The sequence below is a fragment of the Aphelocoma coerulescens genome, chromosome 4 (genome assembly GCF_041296385.1).
Source record: "Aphelocoma coerulescens isolate FSJ_1873_10779 chromosome 4, UR_Acoe_1.0, whole genome shotgun sequence".
NCBI classification, from domain to species: Eukaryota; Metazoa; Chordata; class Aves; order Passeriformes; family Corvidae; genus Aphelocoma; species Aphelocoma coerulescens.
In genome coordinates this window covers 37,277,406-37,298,624 of record NC_091017.1, presented here as the reverse complement: position 1 = coordinate 37,298,624, position 21,219 = coordinate 37,277,406, and the positions used below count along the sequence as shown (strand labels likewise).

The window sequence follows — 21,219 nt, the reverse complement described above, 5'->3', positions numbered from 1 at the left end:
AATGCCAAAATTTTCCTATTTCTACCATTTCTATCCATCCAGAGAGTTCTATTACTGAGTTTCCATTCCTTTCTCTTTGGTCTATATAGAATTTATCTAGCTCTTCAACTTTAGTAATCAACAAAAACAATGTAATATTTGCCCTTCTGCTCTTCATTTCCCATATCTTTTATGTGCAATCCAAGTTTCTCTTTTCTGTTTTATGAGTTTCCTCTCTTTCTGCTTAGTTTTTGAAGCTGTGTGTTTATATGAGACTGTTAAATGAATTTACCACATCAAAGATGATTGCTGTAAGTTCTACAAATCCATACAACACTTATTACATTTGATTGGTTTCTCTGAAAAAACTTCCTTATTCTGGTTTATAGTAAAGACCTTCCTATAAAAATTAGGAAACCAAAACCAGTAGCCTAAACATGTCCCCATCAGCCTTTTTCCTCCCTTTCCTCCTCTTGTCCCTACCTAATGCCCTGACCAGGTAAGATTTATTAACACTAGAAAAAAATAAGATGACTGGTAGCTTTCATGTGAAGCCTCAAGGTTTTGGTAGATCTTTCAGAATCTTAATTTACAGTAAATAATGCAGAAATTAAAATAGCGAATATTTTTATTTTCTTTTTACACACTAGTTAGATGTGTCCACAAAACTATGTATTTCCATTAGCTCCAGTGATATTACTGTTTCTGCATTAATTTTGGCTTCATATGAGTACTTTCTAGAATTTGCTGTTTTAGTCAAGGCTGGTCACCGTGAACTAAGTTTAATTTAATTGAGAGCTCATGTGGGTTTAGAAATGCAGAACACAGTGGTGAGCTTTCATGTCCATTTTTTTCTAAGCATTTATTGCTAACTATTTGAAAAGAAGTATTAAAATCACTGGCCAAAAAATCTGCTAATAATAGAGATTCAAAACCCTTAATCATATACAGAGATGAGCCAAGTGTAAATTTAGTCAAACAGTTGTTATAACATGACTATTTTTGTGTAAAACTAAGTCATTTAGCAGAAAGGTTAATGTACTCAATATGTGAAAAACCCATGCAGTTCTAATAAGGTACTGAATAAATTATATGCTATTTTGTTCAGCAATGACTAATAGTTAAATTTGCTATTTTTTTAAACCAGTGCATGATTGCAATATTCACTGATATCAGTAAGAGGTCACAAGTCTTTAGGTCTGTTCTCCTTTGCGTGTATAAACTTAGTCTATTAAAATTATTAATTTGCCTCCTGAATGTGCATGGTTCAGACCAAACTGTTAAAATATTAGTGACCATCTTTACTTCTTTCAATAAACCTGCTGTGTCATGTCATTTCTGCTGTCCTTTTCCTAAAAAGTAGCTTGGGCTGCTTAAAGTGGTGGGAACATCCATTAACAGCTGTCTGTAAGATGCCTCTGCTGAAGCTTGCTGATCCTTGCCTGCCAGTACTGGCAATTTATGCAACAGATATTGCTTTTGTTGCTATTATACTGACTTTGGTCATTTTCTTTGCATGCTTAATACAGGAAGAAATGTGCCCATGTATTGCAACCAGCCAAATGTTGTTATTGCAATGAGTCAGATGACCCAGAGTGTGCATGGCTTACTCTTCCTTCCCCTTCAGGCCCCTTGAAACGTTGGCCAATATGCCCCAAATCTTCAGTGTGAACCAAAGGAAGAATAACTGTACTCCCTCAGTACAGTTCTCCTGGGCTTGGTGAGAGCCTTCTCTAGGCACAGAGAAATTATTGGGAACCCTGCCACTAACCCTCAGGAAGTTCCCATAGGTCACTGCAGCCTTTGGTCCCAGCTCTTCTCATTACAGTTTGGAGCAAGATGATCTACATGGGCATCCACTCCTGTCTAAATGGGAATGAAAAATGCATTTGATATGCCCAAATGTCCTATAAAAAGAATTGTCAACAAAAGGAATGGTGAGTTGGGGGTGGGGGATGGGGAGTAGTGGAATAGCACAATTTAAACCAGTCTTGGAAACGGTTTAGAAAGTAAAAGACAATGTTATAATGTACACAGAGGAAGGAAGTCATGCAAACAATAAAACCAAACTGCTGGAAACTGAAGGAAAGAATTCTGGCGTCCAGTGTATATATAGTATTGGTTAAAGAAATGGTACATCTGATGTTTTTTCTTGTGTGCACAGAAATTGGTCAGATTTATAGAAGAAGCTGTCCAATGACTGAATAATACTTGGGAAAGACTACGAAACATAAACCCAAGGTATAAAACAGTGAGAATGCATATGTATATAAATGAAAAGAAGATGCATGAGAGGATGTACATAAAAAGTTTTCAAATACAAAAATTTTTTTACAATAATGATGATAACTTTTTTCAAGCAAGATATAAAAGAGTTATATTAGCAGTAGGGTAGTTCAGCTAGCAAAATTTTCTGGTAGATGATGTCAAATAAAGCCACCATCTGGGCATGGGTCACATTGTATCATCTGAAAAATATTTTCTTTGTACTTGTAGCAGGAAAGATTATTCCAAATAGCAAATTTGTCATATCAGGTTACATCACCACACAGCAAGATTTCTCTTTAAGTAAAATGGATCAATTCTACAAAGATTTATGATCTCCTTTTTGCTTGTTGTTTTCCACAGTTATTTTTCTGAAGCTCTTTCAGGAAACTACTTCTAGGCTATTTGATTGCTTCTACTTTGACAAACCATGAAATTATGAGTTATATTCAGTAGGACATGTCATTTTCTATAATGCATATAATTAACATTCCTGGGGGGAGCAGTGTCTGAGTGAACAGTACCTCCCTGAAACAGAATGTGCTTGGGTGTAGATGTCCCATAAGGGAGGATTCTCCAAGGTGTATCTGATGAACATCATCACCTAGACAGTAGAAGTGGTTGTCTCCAAGTTTGTTGTTTGAATGAGTCCTGTCTAACTCACCACTCAAACAGTCTGTCAGCTGGAACATAAACATACTGCTAGGATACAGGCAATGATGTAATTCCTCCTTGTATTTCCAAGTATGTGGAACAAATTTTACATGTGTACTAAATCAAAATTCCTCTCCTCTAACAAGTAGCTAAGTCAGTGTTACAGTATTATTGGGCTTTGGTCTTCATATTTTTTTTTGTTCTAGTGCCATCTAAGTTAAAGACTCCTTTACCTGAATAACTTACTTGTCCTAAATAGCATTGCAGAAAGATATTGTCATGTGCAAATTCTTGGTTACAGTATCTTAGACTAAAAATGCTATACCCAAGGGGAGATGAGATTTATAGCAGGATATGAATGTAAAGATAGGAAAGAAACAAACAAAATGAAATACAGAATGAAGTATTTGGAATGCAAAATCCAGAAGCACCAAATGTATTTAAAACAAAAGGGAAGTTGGTCCCATACTTGTGTCGATGGTTCCGATGATAACTGTACAATCCTTACGGATTTAGAAAAGTGAAATGGTGCCGTTCTAGGGAAGGCAAAGTAGAGGAGTGCAGAAGGGAGCATAGGGCCAGAGATACTGCTAATGCAGTAGTATGGGACTGGTATAGGTTAAAATGTTGATATAGGTTAAGATGTTGGTACAGGAGCATGGAAGTCCTCTGGGCAGTAGAGGGTTTCTGCAGGCTTTGAAAGTCTGTATCCCTTCTGGGTCTTGGCTGAGCAGCTGCACCCTCAGAGTTTCTCTATTGCAGTTCCAGTATTTCTTGGCAGAACATTCTCTGTCATACTCTTCAGGGTGTTACCTTCTTCTCTCCTTCCTAGCTCTTGGATGATGGAAAGTGATCCTGGAAGATGTTCCTTGGTGAGGGAAGAGTAGGGGGGACTTGGTATTGAGGGATAGAGGGGGAAGATATTTTAAAACAGTTCAATCAACTTTGATCAGAAGAGCTCTGCCGTTTCAAAAGATTGCAGCAACTCTTCTAAGCAGCATGTTTCCCTTGACTTTTTATTAGCCAAGAATCTCCTACAAAGCCTGAGATTAGCTCAGTTTGGAGCATGGTGCTAATAATGCAAAGCTTGGTAATTCAATCCCCATATGAGCCATTCACTTAGGAGTTGGACTTGGTGATCCTTGTGGGTCTCTTCCAATTCAGAATATTCTGTGATTCTGTGAAGTGCCAGTTTGATCAAATGCAGAACCTATCGTAGAGCTAATGGATAGAAGAAAGTTGCTCTCTTTTTTTTAGAAGTAGGCACCCCCTTATAACTATATTATATATTTCCTCTTTTACTAGGTATTGGGCTAGTCGCTGATTCTTGTTTAAAAAAATATTAGAAATCCTTTTTGTTGAACCACTACTCAGTATTTTTCAGACCTTTAATCTGGTCTGAAAGATTAAGAGTATATGCAAAAACTGTTAGCTACCAATGTTTTAAGCAGCTTTTTCTAAACATGATTAAATGTCCCTGGGTAATACCACGCACTATTCCAGATGATGTGGTTGGTTTGTTTGTTTGTTTTTCTGTAAATAGGTCTCTGCAAACACAATAGAAAAGAAGTGGGGAATTAATGTGCAAGCCCTGTGAGGCAGTTTTTTGAAAATGACAGTGTTTTCCTCAGGCAAACTGCTTTACATTTGTTATTGTTTATCTTCCCAGTAGATTTTTGTGTCTTTGATTTAAGAGGTGTTAGAAATGGCTTCTCAAAAGCAGGACAGATATATTTCTTGTTCCTAATGAAAATAATTTATCATTGGCTTGCTATTTTTATTTGCTGTTCAATTTTAGCTGTCTGTGGTTGAAAACTATCTTACGAATTTTTTTGGTCTTGTAAAATGTATTCTAGGTATGAAGATATTGTTCATTTCAGGTCACTGAAACTAAGGTGTTGTTCTCAGTCTTTTTCTTTTGAAATAAGTTCCTTTTCTGAGCTGTTTTGGTTTTTTTTATTATTTTAGTTTATTCAGAAATGTCTCATGGCAAACTTATTTTCTGCTTTCTTCCAAACCAGGATTAAACAAACTTAATTATATGCTGTGTGAAAAACATTACAGTAGTCACAAGAAATCAGAAAATTGAACTGAATTGATTATATAATTTCTATTTTTTGGGTTACTTTTCAAAATAAGATAAGGAAAAAGTCTTTCTCCTCTTATGCAATGTTAGCTGAAGTGTTTCAAATAATGGGAAGTTTAAGCAACCTTATATATTTTCCAAAATGCCTCTCCCTGACATCAAAACAGTCTCTCTCTCTTTTGACTTGAAAAGTGATATTCTACAGAAGAGAGAATGAGGATAAACAGAAAAGGACAGAAGCATATGTAATTCTTTCTGAACTAGCAGCTTCTGAAAAAAGAAAATGAGCTTGCAATCCTTCTGTACTGCCACTTTCTGGCAGAGTCTGCAGCAATTCATTTTAAAAACCGATGATGTGCCTCAGAAGCATCCCTGTATGTCCTACTGGTGCTATAACTGAAGTGTTGAGAAATGATGCTGTTTATTGCAATGACATTACTGTGTGTTGGCCAAATGGCATCAATTGGGGGTTGATAATAGCCAATTCCACTGTCTTGTTATGGTCACTGTTTTCTGAATCACAGGTTGCTAGTAATTTGAATGCTATCAGTATTTTAGGCAATCCACAAAGACCTGAATTATGCAATATATAATTTTCTTACTGGTTTTGAGTCCGTTACATATTTTGGTATGTTTTTTGAAGAATACACGATAGTCTTCAGTTAACAGGGGCTTACAGGTAAGGTTGTTGTCCTTTGGGGTTTTTTTTTGTTTCCTTTTTTAAAATCCTGATTACAAATAAGTGTATGTACTCTTTGTGCTTTCGTACATTTGCTGGCTTTCCAAAAGCAAAATATAAAAACCTCCCTCAGTACCAGCTGACACTTTTCCATGGATCATGTGACTGTAATTTAGTCTCCTTTGTGTTCATGGTGAACTGAATCATAGACATCAAAAGCCTTGGCACTTGTTGCCTGTAACAGAGTGGAGCTATCTCTTTCCTCCTAATATCACATCTTTCCAAGTAAATGGTGATAGAATGCTGCTTCTTTCAGCTCCTTGCCATGTGCTTTTTCTGTCCAAAAGGTTGATGCATTTTTTTGCAATTGGATTTTTGCTGTTCTGATGTAATATGCTCAGTAGGTTTTCTTCGTTCACTGGCTTTTCTGGTTGGGATATTGCACATATATAGTTCAAATATACTACAAATATACCACACATATAGTATGGGCTGCCTGTTTCTGGCTCTTAAAACACAGACTGGCCTATGGCTGTAAACTGCAACATCAATATGCTTTGGGTGGGGGGAAGCTTTACAATAAACCCCACAGTCCTATTGGGATAACTTTTCAGAGTCTACAGCATTTGTAGTTGTTCTATGCATTCCAAGTTAGTAATGATAGAATGTCATGGTTTGTAAAGTATACAAAATGTTGTGCACAGAGGTGAGGAAGGGTTTGATAGTTTGGTGAAGGCAGTAGTAATCTCTCTTGCATAGTACCTGTGGGAGACATAAAATTCAAACAGAACCTTCTGTATAAAAAAGTCCTCCTCAACCAGCCAAACAAAAAGAAACCCAGAGGAAAAGGAGAAGTCAGAGTTTGGAAAAAAACCTGGCAGTGAGGCAAAGGGAAGAATTCTTTAATGGAGAAAAATGTTAAAATTCCTCCGAAGTATTGAGGCAGAGGCTTTTAGCCAAGAGTAAAAACTGAAGAAGGTTTCCTCAGGCCAATACATGGGGCTCTCCTCTTGGCAACAGTAAAACATCCAATTAGAAGTGTCATGAATGAAATGAAGAAAAGATAATATATCGGACTACAGGGAAAGCAGAAGCTTTAGAGAACTGTAGTAGATGGGGTGGATTTTGGATTTGAAGTTACTTATTTTAAAGGTTTATGAGTATTATTGGCATGACGGTTTCCGTGTTCTTACTGATATAGTAAAAACTGATTTTCTTGAATTGCCAAAGAAAATGAGTAGTTAATAAGTCTATCTTATTTATTATAATTGAAAAGGTGTAGTAGTAGTAGATCAGAAAAACAAATGCTAATATCCCCATTCTATGAACAGTAAGTGCTTAGTGAAGTCCAGTGATTTTACTAATACACAATAACTTTGAGAAATGGCATTAACTACAGGCACATATTTGTTTTCTGGAACATGTTATGACTGCAGATTACTGTATAATAAAAGCTTTTATTCTTTCTACACCAATAGATTGAAAATAGGGTGAGAAGAGCAGAAAAGAGTGTGGATAGGTTGGAAAGGTTGTGTACACAAAATTGGAACAATAATATTGAAATGATTTTGTTTCTTAACCAGAGTTATAAAGATATTTCCCCTTAAAAGTAGTCTGCACTTACAACAGTGTTACAGAGCATCCTCTGTGAGATTCTAAGTCTCACAGAAACTGGAAAAAAATGACAGTGCAGTAATAATCATGAGAAGTTATTTCATTTATTCTGAAATCTATATTAAACTTAGTAGGTAGACCTGTGTCCAGCTCCCAAAATTATGTGAAAGGGTCTATGAGAAACAGACAGCAAACAGCCAGGAAAGGTGAATTCTAGTTTTTAACAAATATTCATAAATGTTAATTAGAGTCTACATTAAAATGTTAGCCAAATATTAAGCTGAAGAGCTTAAATGAATGTAATACATGTAGAAAACGTCCAAATATATTGTTCTTTCATAATAAACAGTTAAGAATGTGCTGTCTAAACTCCTTCGGACTGCCACTAGATGGTGACAGCGACCTTTAAACAGCGTGGACTTGATCAGCTATGCTGAAAGTTGCTTTGCAGACTGGGATATACAGTCTGGAAGCAATAATATCCACCAGCTCTGTAAAACTGGGGTAACATGCAACCCTTTTTTATTTCAAAATAACTTTTAGAGACATTAAAGACCTAAAATCTTGTTCTACCTTGCCCCCTTACCAGAGCTTAAGTATAACTGAAGGCTTTTGATCTACTCATAGATTTAATAGAAAATTTAATAGGCTGCCCAATTCCCTCTCTTAGGGCCATGCAATCGAATGCATGCCCATCCCCTTAACTTATCTGAGCTCCAAAGCCTCCTTTTTACATTAGAGTTGACTCTGTTCCTTTTTAGTTGTATTTGCCTATCCAGAAGTATTAACATGCAACTCTCTCTCTTAGCATGTCATTGAGTCTTCCAGCACTTATTTTCCTTATCCATAGAGAAAATCACCCATATTCTTCAATGTGGTAGGCCCTTAAATGGTAAATTTAAGACATGATGAATTCAAATTGAAAGTCTTGTCAGAATCACTGGCAGCAAGACATGTCTCAGGTTTGCTCAATTTACAAATTGATATTTGTAGATATTTAAAACTGAGAGTCATCCATCTAATATCTATCTGATAAGGAATAATAGATGACTATGGCTTTCAGCATTAGCTACCTTCTACTATGAATGAAAACATTTTTTTTTTCTGATTATATGTTGAAAGTTTACTTCCCCCAGGGTAATGTTCCCCATTCCTTTATGAATCTTAAAATCACTGACATGATTGTTATCCCTTAACAAATCTGCTTGAATTCCACCTTATGAAAAGACTAATATGTCTGGCAGCATTTCAGTGTGATGAACATCAGTAGTTTAGGCTGGAACAGAAGTCCCGTGACTAGCCCAATTGTCCTGCTTTCTGTGCTTTGGTAGATGTTGTGGAGAAGCCTCTTAGTATTTGAACTTCATTCCTCTTGGACAAAACTAAATTACAGATGCTATCCAGGAGTGTGCTCAATGCACATCAACCTTCAGGGGGCATTTGGTCCCTTGAGCCAGAGTGGAGCTAGTTGAAATAACTTACAAAATTTGTAAAATATGGGTAGTAAGTTCTCAACCTATTTATTCAGTTGTTGGTCTCTTATTTGTCTATGCTTACTGCTAAAACATATGGTCTTATAGTATCAAAATCAAAAGATTTTTGCCCGTTCATGAAGTTGTGGGTTTGGTGAGCTTTTGGGGTTTTCTTTTTGGTGGTGGTAGTAGTAAAACCAAATCCCTCGAATTTGCTAGGCAATGCAATAGGAGCTGTGGGGGCATAATTATAATCTTAATGGCTAAATAAAAATGTTCCTATTGCCCAATAAACCATACATTCAAAGGTATAGTTAGGAACTGGCAAAAGTGGGGTGCTATAGTCATAAAGTCACTTCTTTAAATTATGAATGCTATTAAAAGAAGACCAGATGTCCCACTGAGCTGATTTTGCTCCCAGTATTTTTCCTGTAGGTACTATAAGAAGTAATTATGCTGGCTTCAAAATAATGAAGTCAGCTTGGAAGGGGCGAGTTTTCAATAAACATGCCAAATATTACCACTTTTGCAAGTGCTGTTTCTTAGAGTTAGCTGTGGAAGGTATTATTTGTTGTTTATTTCTTTGTAAGAAAGTCATTCCAGCTAACTACCTGTTTGTCAAGATTATTGACCATGAGAAAACAGCACTCGTTATAGAAATGGAACTACAGTACAAGCTTTAGATAATTTGATGTGAACACTCTTCATAATTCATGATACTGAAAATTATTTATGCCAGTAAATGTGCTGACATGTCCCTACTTCATTTATCAAGTCTGGCTCTGCACTGGTGGTGGGAGTTATCAAGTCAATATTTCACAATGTGAAACAAGGAATGGGCCAAACTACAAATACCTTCCAATTTTTAATATAATATATATACATCTTTTTTTAGCTCACTTTGCAAAATATCATGAAATATAATACTTTATTACTTTTTTGAAAGGCATCTGAATTGAAAAATCTGAATCACCAAGTATAAATACTTGGTTTCTACCTTCTATGTGTTTCTGTATTTCTGAACTGTTCCATTATGGTCACACTGCATGTTGTTTTCATAAATTCTAATGGTTTTCCCATACAAGATTTAATTTCTGCTCTTTCAGTCAACTGTTGCACTTACTCAGAACTAAAATTTTTCTTGGTAAGCTACCATAAAGCTTTGCAAGTTAGCACTCCTTTATTTATTTAACATCTATATCTGCTAAGCAGAATGTTTCCAACAGGGAAGCCTCCAGGAATTCCTAGAAACATCAGTATTTTGAATCATCAGATAATGTGACAAAAGATATAATAGACTCTTTTTTTTGCCCTAAAATGTGTCTGTTTGCTCCTATTGATGCAGAAAGACAATTGTCATCTCTTTTATACAGAGCTGGATTGTATGGCCATGGATGATGCTGTTGATGGATGTTTTGCATTGTATGCACTTCCCTTGCTGTTAGAAAAATATTTTACTGGAACCATAAAGTCTGAGAATTGAAGTTATTTGTTTTAATAAGAGAAGAATGTACAAACTTTGTGATCATAGAAACTATTAACAATAAAAGACAGGCCTATTTTACTTTAAAATAACAACGAAACACCCAACAACCACCCTGAAACTTTTCCTGTTAACTTTATTTATCATACCCTGTGGAGTTTATTTCTCCCTAGGCATCTACTATTTATTGTTTAAGAGATGTTTTCAAGACATTAAAGAAAGAGAGAAATTTAATGCTGAAAAAAGGAATTGACATCCTATTACTATATGGTAGGAATTACAGAGAGCAATTATTCAGAATGGTGCTGAACAAGTGAGAAATAATGCTATCCATATATATTACATTTGAAGTATTGCCTGCTCCAGTTGCTTAGGAAAAATAAGCTAATAATAAATCAAGCTCCTCTAGTTAGCAATTGCATTTTTTTAGCCAGTGAGGCTTACATACTTAAGTTTTTTTCCAACATCATACTTAATTTCTTGAAAATGGGGAGGATTATAACATAAATATAACACAAACATTATTACATGAGTTAAATGAATTTCAACACAGGGACAAAAAACGGGGAGGAAAGATCCATAAAGTTTAATAAGTCCCTCCAGAAAGATATAAAATCTCAAAGGTGTGGTTGCAGAGCACAATTCTGACGTTCAGTAGGATGACAGAGAAAAAATTAACCTCGTGTATGCTGGCATGTTACGTTGACATGTAAGATACAGCAGTAGTCCAGCCTTGTGACAGTTCAACACTAATGTTGGTAAATTGTCTTGAAGTAGTTATTCATGGCCTCTATTTGCCAGTAAGTTGAGTCCTACAGCACTTCATTTCATGTTTTATACTGGGCTTCATACAATACGGTCCAGTTGTAAAATGTCTTTTACCCACACGAGAAAAGTTTGCAGGCTGACATATAAAACATTTTCAGGTCTTTCTGCCTAGAACATTGCATGCACATGTGATACATAAAGCATTTTCTGCTGTGAGAGGAGCTATAACAGAAAGACAAGAGGAAATATAAAAGAAGCATAATGGATTATTGCACAGACTCGGAGAAATAGAAGGATTATCTATTGAATGTTGCAAATTATGCTGCCATCTTTTGAAAACTGTGCTGTATTTGAAGAACGTATTCAAAGAAGGGAATAACTATCATGTTATCTGATGAGTCTTCACCAGGCAATGGGTGAAATTTAGAGCAATAGAGTTTTTTAAATGTTTTTTTTCATCCAGACAGATCCAACTTACAGATTGAACAATAACTCTACAAAAAGCCTAGTAGGAAAGAGACGTACTAACTTTGCATCATGAAACATTGCCTGTGACATGCATGAAAATAAAGCAACTCCCCTTAAATCTTTGTGGAAAACCAGGAAGGATTGCAGTAGCCAGCAGCAAGTGATTTTGGTTTCTCTACTATTAGGATCAGAAATAGATGTACACCTGATCTAGATGTTTTTACCTTGCTGGTAGATGAATGATAAAAAGGAAAAGAATAAAGTGTGATTTTTTTAAACAAGTGAGACAAGACTACCTGCATGCAAAATACTGCCTTTTTCATTGCCAATACACACATATATGAACCCCAGGTTCATTTCAGAAATTTATGTAAGCTTAAGATTTATGAGTTTCCTCATCTAATTCTCTTTGCAGAGCCCAAGAGAGTGGATACCACTGCAAAATGGGTCCATTTTATTTAAGACGATACACCTGTCCTCTGCTTTTGCTGATCTTGGTAAGTGGAAGGTAGTGGGGTCACATTTGTTTTTGGGGATGGAATATCCATAGTAATTTGTAATGCAGTTGCATTCAGGGTACACTGCAAAACAGTGCTAATTGGAGACACGTCATGTCCTAAATATGATGCTGCCAGACACAAAGTAGGTCTGAGTATGGGTCAGATTCAAGCCTGTAGTATCTGCAAATATCATATCTAAGAGATTCATCTCCAAAAGATATTCCACTTTCATAACCCTGCACACTCAGTCTACCTATATTCCTCCTGGGTCACTTGTCCCTGTTTCTACCTCCTATACTCTTCATCTTTACATCAAATTGTTTATCAAGACCTACTGTTCATCCATGCAGGTCCTCTGCCACCTTTCCTTGATTTCCTGCTCATGGGATGGACTATTCTTAAGCTTGGATGAGGTGATCCTTGAAAATTAACTAAGTCTCCTGATCTTCTCTCTTTAAGACAGTTTCCCATGAGATTCTTTCAAGCAGGTGCCTGAACAGATCAAAATTTGCTTTTTTAAAGGCCAGTTATGATCTTGCTGTCTGTTTTATTTTCTCGTCTCAGAACTCTGATCGTCATCATCTTGTTATCACTGCAGCCAAGACTACTCCCAAACCTTATATATTCCCAGGCAGTCCTTTCTTGTTTGTAAGTATGAAGTCTAGCAAAAGCCATCTCCCCATACTGACTTGTGTATTACTTGTGGCAGGAAACTTGTGCCCTTGCCTATGTCTGTTGTGTTGCCTCTCTAGAAGATAGTGGTGGTTCAAGTCGCACATGAGAGCAAGTGCCTGTGAATATTAGACTTCTTCCAATTGTTTAAAAAGGCATCATCTAATTCTTCATCCTGGTCAGACAGCCTGTAGCAGACACCCACCACAATGTTGTCCATGTATGCCTACCAGTCCTGACCCATTAGCTCTTAGCTGGCTCATGGTTTCAGCTTGTTATTCTTTGATTGTTCCTTCATTGTTTAAGATCATATTCTTACTTGCTTGATTAGACCTGCCTGGGATTCATTATGGTAACTGTGATTACTAAGGAACTAAGAGCAGGTTAAGGGAGAAAACCATTCAAAGCCAAGTCCTAAGTGCCACAAGACCATAACTGCTACAACTGACTTATTTCCAGCTCTTCTTTTTCTTTGAGGCAAAAAAGGTAGCGTTCACTTTTCTCTTATTCTTCTGATGTAGTGTCACCAAGAGTTCAGTGATGTGATACAAAATCTTGTACTTTGTAAACTTTCTTCATTTTGATTATTGTGGAACATGTGTTTCATGTCACTTAAATTTTCGTTATGATTAGCTGTTGGAATTCCAATATATATATTACACAAATCTTGTTTGGGCAGTGTCCATTTACATGTTCTACACAAGGAAACAACGTGTCTTGCTAGACACTGACTTCCTTCTCTGTCTGCAGAACACACTTGAAAAATGTTCCAACATAAATGTAGCTACTCTGCCTAAAAGCTTTTTAAAAGCCATATAAAACTACTTGAGACAGAAATAATGGCCCTTCATGAGAAGTGAGAACAGAATGTGCAGTCAACAGCAGTACAGTAAAAACGGGGGGGGGGGAGAATCAAGAACTTTACTAGATTAATTTCTCATACTCTCAATCACATTGTATTACCTGAGCTTTCAGGAAATGAGTGTCCCTAAAGGATTTTGTGATATGTCAATAATATTGCAAAGTTTTTAAATATTCTGTTTGTGTTAAACAAGTAAGAAAAGTCAGCTATCTTGTGATGTGTCATACAATTATAAGCATAATCCTAATTCAAAAGCATAGTGATTCTGTCCTGAAGTGGCACAAGCTGTACAGAAACATTCTTCTGATCTCTAAGGCTCCTTTTCCAACTGGTAACTTCTGAGAGAAAGTAAAATGACAATGTGTAGGTATTAACAAAGAAATCCACTATTATTTTTTTAGTTAAAGAATGTTATGTTGTAGCAAGCTGAGGTATTGTTGCTATAGTAGGAGTGTATCCTGCTTTTAATTTTTCTTCTTTTGTTAAGAAAAAACCTTATGAAAAGATGCTGAGAGATTTAGGTGACAGAAGTGTTTCTCTGTGTATAGCTACAGAACAGAACTGAGACAATGCAGCAATACTGTACTCTGAGAACCTCTGGGTTTTGGATTCTTAGCCACTTGGAATTTGAACCTTTTGCACCTTTTCTTTTTCAGAGTACATAAGGAGGAATGAACTTTCAGTGGCATTCCCGACTAATGAGAGTTATTAATATGGCCACACTCCTGTGCCTCTGCTACTTGAGCATGAAAGCAGAATTAACTGGCTTAGCCATGCATCTAGAGTGTAATGAACTATATTGTAGCTCAGGTTAAGGTTTGACTTACATAAGCACGAAGAGAAGATATTTGAATAGAGGGAAAAACACTTGGCGTGTATTTATTCTTCTCTGATAAAATTTTTAAATGGCTCTTAAAGCAGAATGTATTATTGGGCTAACCTGTAAGTCTGTAATTACAGATGGCCAACAAATGCTGAGCTGTTCTAGTATCATAAATAAATATTTGTGTATATGCTAATATGATAGGACAAATTTATTCATTGTGTTTATTTAAATTAGAGCATTTATTATGGCAGAGATTATTAAAAATTTTATTTATGACACTGAATATATAAACAAAGTTTGTTCTTATTCTGCTGGGACTTCCACAATTCCATAGTCTAAATTAAAGATGAGAATCTGAAGGAAGAAAAGGAAGGAAAAAAGTTCTTTTGACAGATAGGGCAGGAAAGGAGTATGAAACTGTTGGAGAGTACTTAGACTATGAAAATGTTTTCTTATATTTCCTTTTTTTTTTGGTTTCTTCGAGGGTGTAACAAAGCCAGCTTCAATAGGTGTCCTATCAAATAAGCACCTATATGAAATACAGATGTGGCTCTTGCTGGGACATGTTTTTATCTCTGTGCCACACACACCTTTAGTTTAAGACACTTGTCATTCCACTGTGCAGCCTTGAGCATTTGTTTTGTCTTTTCTCTCCTGTGGTTCAAACAAACAACTTCTTAGCTCCCCTGTCTGCATTTCTGCATCTGCGGTGTCTCTGCATGTGGCATATGCCTGGCTGCCTCACTGGAGTGAAAATGATTCTGGTTAAGCAGAAGAAATATCATGTAACAGGCCTCCATAGGTCCCAATCCAAGTTTCTAACCAGATTTCTGGATTATACTTTCATTTCTAGTTCCAGGATTCCCTTTTCTTCTCCCCATTCTTCCAGAACAAAGTGGATTTAAATGATTTGGGAATGTTAACTTGGTTTGCCCCAGCTACAGGTCTTTCTGAATAACCAGGAGACAGGAGAGATATATCCAAATTGACTTGCCATGAGTTTTTTTGCAAAATCACAAATCACTTGCTCCATGTAGGTCTGTAGAAGTACTGACTGTCTTTGCTTTGGGTTTTGGTTTGTTGTCTTGTTTTTAATTCTCATTTCCTTAGAATATCTCAAAAAAATTACGGTAATTCTATTAGTGCCTTACAAACACATGCAATAAAATTCTCCACTTTTCTAGATGGCAAAAATGAATTGGAGAAAAAGGGAATAGAGTTGCTTTGCCTGTTGTCATTGAAGGCAACTTTGAATTTCATTTTCCTCTGGTAAGACCAATTTTTTCCAGACGGGCTGGGCTCTGTGTCATGATAATAAATATGTGGAAAAAAACCCCCAACAATCCTGATTTCAACTGTATAGGAAATTATTACTTCATCCTGGTAACTCGTCTTTCTGAAGAAGTACTGAAGAGTTTTAAATCTCTTCTTGTGCAAGTGGCTTTTGTCCACTTGTATTGCTAATGGACACATTCTTCTAAAACCTTCTCAAAACACCAGAATATAGTCATTGTTTAGGTTCATGGATAATCCTAGAACAACATTCTATAGACAGAATGATGTTTTTATTTCTGTATGTTATAAAGCCTCAACTGAAGTTATATGTTCACGTTTAAGGGTATTTTGTGTCTTTAGGACGTTGAACTCATGTATGTTTTGAAAGGGTTCTTTTAAGTATATGCAAATGTTTTTGCCCTAAAACTTGATTAAGCTACTGTAAGATGTTTTGTAGTTCAATTTACTACTGCTTGTTAGAATCTTGATAAACTTCAATCAAATATTACAAGAGGCAAAGATATCTCCAGGTATTTTGAGTTTTGTGTGGATTATTTTTGTGGGGTTTTTTGGGGGTTGGTTTTTTGTTTGTTTTTGAAAGGGGTTGGATTGGTTTGCTTGAGGCTTTTTTCTGATGCTTGATTTTAAGGAATAATAGGGAGAAATAGTAATAGGGGCTACTAGTAATAGGGGCAAAAATTGCTCCTTTTTGAAGAACTTTTCCTGTTCTGATAGAATGTGAGCTATGCTGTTCCTTCTTTTATTTAAAAGAAGGTAAAGGATGCAGCTACCATACCAGATCAAGGCAAGCCAGACACTGAGGTGATCAGGGAGAGCAAGGAAGCAATCTTTGAGTTGAGCCCAGATGTTCCTCAAAATTAAGTCCAAGTGACTCTACCTGGTTAACCAAGAGGTTGTAGCTTCTGTTGGGTTCTGAGGAACTCAGTGATACTTACTAGATGAGTTAATTAGTAAGCTGAGTACAGAGAAGAATAATTGTCTTATAACAGCAATTGTTTTCAACAGTCTATTTAACCAGAAGTAGTGTTTCTGGTTGGAAAGATCTGTGCTTACAAATAAGGTAATTAAATGGTAGTATGCAATATATTCTAATTATAGTTTTATATTCCTAAATATAACAGAGAATGTTGGGTCAATTCAGACATAACTGTATTTTTAACCACCTAGTACCCTGGGATATATGTAAAGAGAATTCTGTAGTAGCAATTCTTTCAAAGAATGTGATGATAAAGTTAGTGCTGAGAAGTAAACATACTTAAATATAAAGTATTTCTAAATTAATTTTTATATCAAATTTTCCTGTGTCTTTTTCTAAGATGCTATTGTTTAAGGTAGAAGATCATTTTTGAGTCACCTCTGATGATGACCATATTTAGTCTGTGGATTTTTTCCAAAAAGCAATAGAAAACCATGTTACTAGTCCCTTAATTTAAATGCTTATTTAATTCCAAGAACAATTAAATATTAATTTGTTTTGCTAGTTACAGCTAAGGATTAGAAATATTTATACATAGGGAATTCAGACATGGTGCTTGAAATTATTCCCTGGTTTGCACAGATAGCAGTGTTTAATAATGCTTTTGATAACTGTATCCAACTGCCTGCATATTGTGACACCAAGCAATTTCTTGTATGTGTCTGTTGTCAAATTCTACACTATGCTTCTTACTACAGAAAAATGTCAGGATCTGAAATTTTAAAGTTCTCAGGAAAACTTTTGTCTATGAGGTTGGACATAAATGGAATGAGTGGAATGAGCATTCTAACCTTAAATTGAGATTCAGCATTTGTTATTGTTCAGTTGACATGTTTATATGTCTCAATTTACTGTGATGAAGCAGTAAAGAAAAAGGGACCTCTAAAGAATAATATGGGCTGCTTATTTAGACATGCTAAGCAGATTGTGTGGCAAAATAGTAGTGCTTTATTTTTACCAGTTCACTAGTTTATTTCTTATATCATATGCTCCCTCATGACTGAAAGGTCAGTCAAAGGCATGAGGATTTTTCTCTGGTTCTGTGTATGTAGTTAGGCTTTGAACAATTTTTTTTTTTTTTAATTGCTCCATCCATTTGTTTTCTACTTGAAGCATTTGGTTGATGAGTATGGAAAATATTTTTATTCATACTAGAAATTAGTTTGTGGTTATGAGTGCCAGTGGGTGAAAACCAGGCAATCCTGTTAAGAAATAGTAGGATAAGGTATTTTGGGTTTTGGGAAGTATTTCTACTTACTGGTGTCAAGCAAACCTTCTCAACAGAGATTACAGTATCTCAGACTTTATGCTAAATGGCACTTGCAGTGAGAGGCTACACTAAAATCAAGAGAAACCTATGAAAAAATCAAGACAAACACGAGGAAGCTAAGATGATTTAAGACTTACATTAGAAGGCCATGATAATCTGAATGTTTCTGAAAGTTTAAGATAGACCTCTGTTAAAAAGTCATTAGCTAGTACAAATTATGCATAAACTCTTCGTTTCTATTCCATGGAGAAGGAGATGTCTCCAGCTGTTTTGTTTGGTGAAAGCCTACTAGATTTTCTTCTGGAGTGAAAAGGTGTGCATGAACAATGAAAGGAAAATTTAAAAAGCTTCCCACACTTTTTCCATTATGTGCAGGCAATAAAAGTTATTAGGAGGACACTTGCTACTTCTGTATTGTCAGATTCACCACAGGGCTACTTTCATCACCCCAGAGGGAATTACATGATTAATGATCAGTCTTGGCTCCTGGCTGGAATCAAATAAATCTTAAACATCTTCCTAACAGCTGTTGAGCTGACCTCAGTTTTACGTTTCTAAATATTTGCTTTCATTTCCTATTCTGAGGTCATCTGGAAGGAAATAATCTCCTTTTTTTTTTTTTTCCATTATGTGGGGAAAGGAGAGAATGCTGAATAAGAACAAAAAACTTGTATTAAATCTATCCAGCAGAAGCCATAGTTTTTTCTATGTGCTTAAATAAACTGTATCATTCCCACTTCTACTATATTTATTATTTTATCATCTAAGCAGAAATAAACTTGCTGATTTAAAGATTAAAAGAATTAAACTGATGCCTTTTTATCTTACTCCATACTACATATTTAAATGGATTTACTAGATGATTTTATTTAGCTTCCAAGATTATGATGCAAGTTATATATGTTGCCTTGAGTTTTGGTCTTTTTTTAATGCAAAATTAGTCAGCTCAAAAAGGGATAATGCATGATTCTTGCACAATAATTTTACTATTTGCATCTTTGTGTATTTTTTTCCTCATGCTTCAAAATATTTGTAAAAATGATTGTAATTATGTCATGTATATGTTGTGCATTGAACTCAGGGGCATTGTGACTGATGAACAAAAAGTTTAGGGAAAAAAAAAAAGGAGTTGGGCTCAATGATCCCTATGGGTCGTTTCCAGTTCAGTCTATTTTATGAATCTATGGCTGTGTTGAGACCCTGGGATACCCTGATAAAAGCATGAAAAACTTAGTCTGAAAAATTTTAGATTAAGTAGATTCCCTCTGTGTGTCATTATGTGAAAGAATAAAAAAAACAAAAGGAAAAAGAATTTACTTAACGTGGAATAGGATTGCTTTTTGTTTTGCTAATTAGCCTTTATTTCTACTGTCACAACAGTCCTTAGCTACAGAGAAGACAGGTTGACAGAATGACTTTAAGTCTTTTGTTGACTGAAAATGAAACCCCAAATCACTAAGATACTGACATTGTTGATCAGCAGCTTCCTGGGTGGACATCTTCAGACTCTTACTGAATGCAGTGCCTTTTGTCCAGAATGCTGCACCAGCTGAAGAGCATCACAGTTTTAATCTCCAACCTAACAACTCTGTGTTATTACAGAGGAGGATGAATGTAGTTGGGATGAATATTGTTCTCACATTTGTGTGTCAGAGTACAGAGCTCTTTAATTCTGCAGGAACATCTCTAGAACAAACACTCTCTAAACTGTAGAAATGAAAGAAGCTCCTCTAACCCTGAGGTCTTGTTTCTTAGCCACGTGGGCTAGTCAGGGTCAGAGGCATTGGAACAGCACTGTCTGCTTGGATTTGCTTAGAGAAGGAGAGGTGCAATGCTGCCTGCAGAGCTGCTACATCAGTGTCTGTAAAATAGCAGTGATGCAAAAACAAACTGGTGCTCAGGTATGGAAAACAGACAATAGACAAATCAACAGAAGTAACTTCACTTCTGGTAAAGTGCCAAAAACTTATAAATCTGAAGAAAGGTTGTCTACCCGAAGCTACTGTATAGTAGCTGTGAATGAGGAGAGTCAGCTCTATGGCTTGGCCACCTATCCCAAAATTAGTTAATCTGTGACATTTTCCTTTATCGATGGAATGATTTAATTCTTTGTGTTTGTTGAAGAAAAAGAAGAGCAGAAGATAATTAAATAAAGGTGAAATTAACAAGTTTTTTATTCTCCAAGAAACCTTCTTAATACTTCAGATTGCCTAGTGCCTTTTAGTCATAGAGTGCATATATACTCCAACACTTAATTTGGAGCCCAAATTTGACTGCAATTTGCTTCAAATCCATACAAAAATGGATTTTATAAACTAGTCTTGGAAATTTTTCTATGCCCTGGTTTAGAGCAAATAAACACACCAGTCTTGATTCTCAGATGGAAGAAATGACTAGTCAAAATATCAAAGTGGCTTAGGAAACAATCTATGCTTTGAAAATATGCCAACTAGAAATAATGAGGCTGTTCTGTTACCCAGGAATTGTGTGATGAAAGGATAATAAAGTCAGTCTTCTGTCTTAGCTGAATCTCTGTCTTACACCTGAGAGCTGAAGCATTTCTTTCCTCTCTATTTCCAATGATAAGCAGGTTAATTTAAGCCATTGTGAGAGCAGAGCAGGAGCTCCCAGATAATTGTCTTGTTTGCTGCTGGGTATTGCTTGCTAATGAGTTCTGTGGCTCTTTATTGCAGTCTAAGATCCTTCCCTATCTGTGGACAAAATAGCAGTGATGTCTGAAGAAGTTCTGATGTGTTATCTGGAAGAAAATAAAATGATTCATCCATTACAGTTTAACTTGAATTAAACACTAGCAACAGGTTGGACTAATAAGAAACAGGTTCCTGTCAAGCAAACCTAGCTGCACTCCTATCTCTGCAATGGGAGTTTCCACTGGCAACCTCATTGTAAATAGTAGGGATTTTGTTGAGGTCGAATTACCATGAATGCTTGTTTGCTTTCCTTTTTTGTTCCCTCAGATCTCTTTGTTACATATCTCATTAATCTATTTTCCCCTCTAACAATCACCTCACCTCTATTATCTCCTGCTTTACTCTTCCTGGCAATCCCTAGGGCTGGCACCAACCTGCTTTGTACAGCTCTCTCAGCTACAACCTACTGCCTTCCTATCCCCGCTTCGAGGCTTGAGCTCTGAAATTAAGGTTGCCATTAGGTAGGGAAAGACAGTAACAAAACAGTAAAGGAGGTAATGTCTTACAGAAAGGTCACTTCAAGCTCAGATACTTCTTTCTTATTCACCCCAACAACAGCTTTGTGCAACCTAATTGATACATCTTCTGTTCTGAAAGTTCTTTGGCATTGTATCATCCAGTATTTCAGAGTTGCTGTC

General features: G+C 36.0%; 1 protein-coding gene across 12 annotated transcripts in view; it reads left to right on the top strand.

Annotated features, from left to right (window-relative positions):
• FSTL5 (follistatin like 5) overlaps positions 1–21,219 on the top strand; it is a 386,298-nt gene that overhangs the window by 44,964 nt on the left and 320,115 nt on the right. For 5 of the 12 annotated variants that reach the window (XM_069013600.1, XM_069013602.1, XM_069013596.1 and 2 more), the window contains one exon: positions 11,884–11,965. The exons of 1 other annotated variant lie outside the window; for it this stretch is intronic. In XM_069013600.1, the coding sequence (XP_068869701.1) occupies positions 11,912–11,965 (54 nt within the window). In that variant the 5' untranslated portion in view covers positions 11,884–11,911. Of the gene's footprint in view, positions 1–11,881; positions 11,966–13,064; positions 13,127–21,219 lie in introns of those variants that run through there. 6 more of the 12 variants (XM_069013605.1, XM_069013603.1, XM_069013604.1 and 3 more) reach the window with 3 other exon arrangements.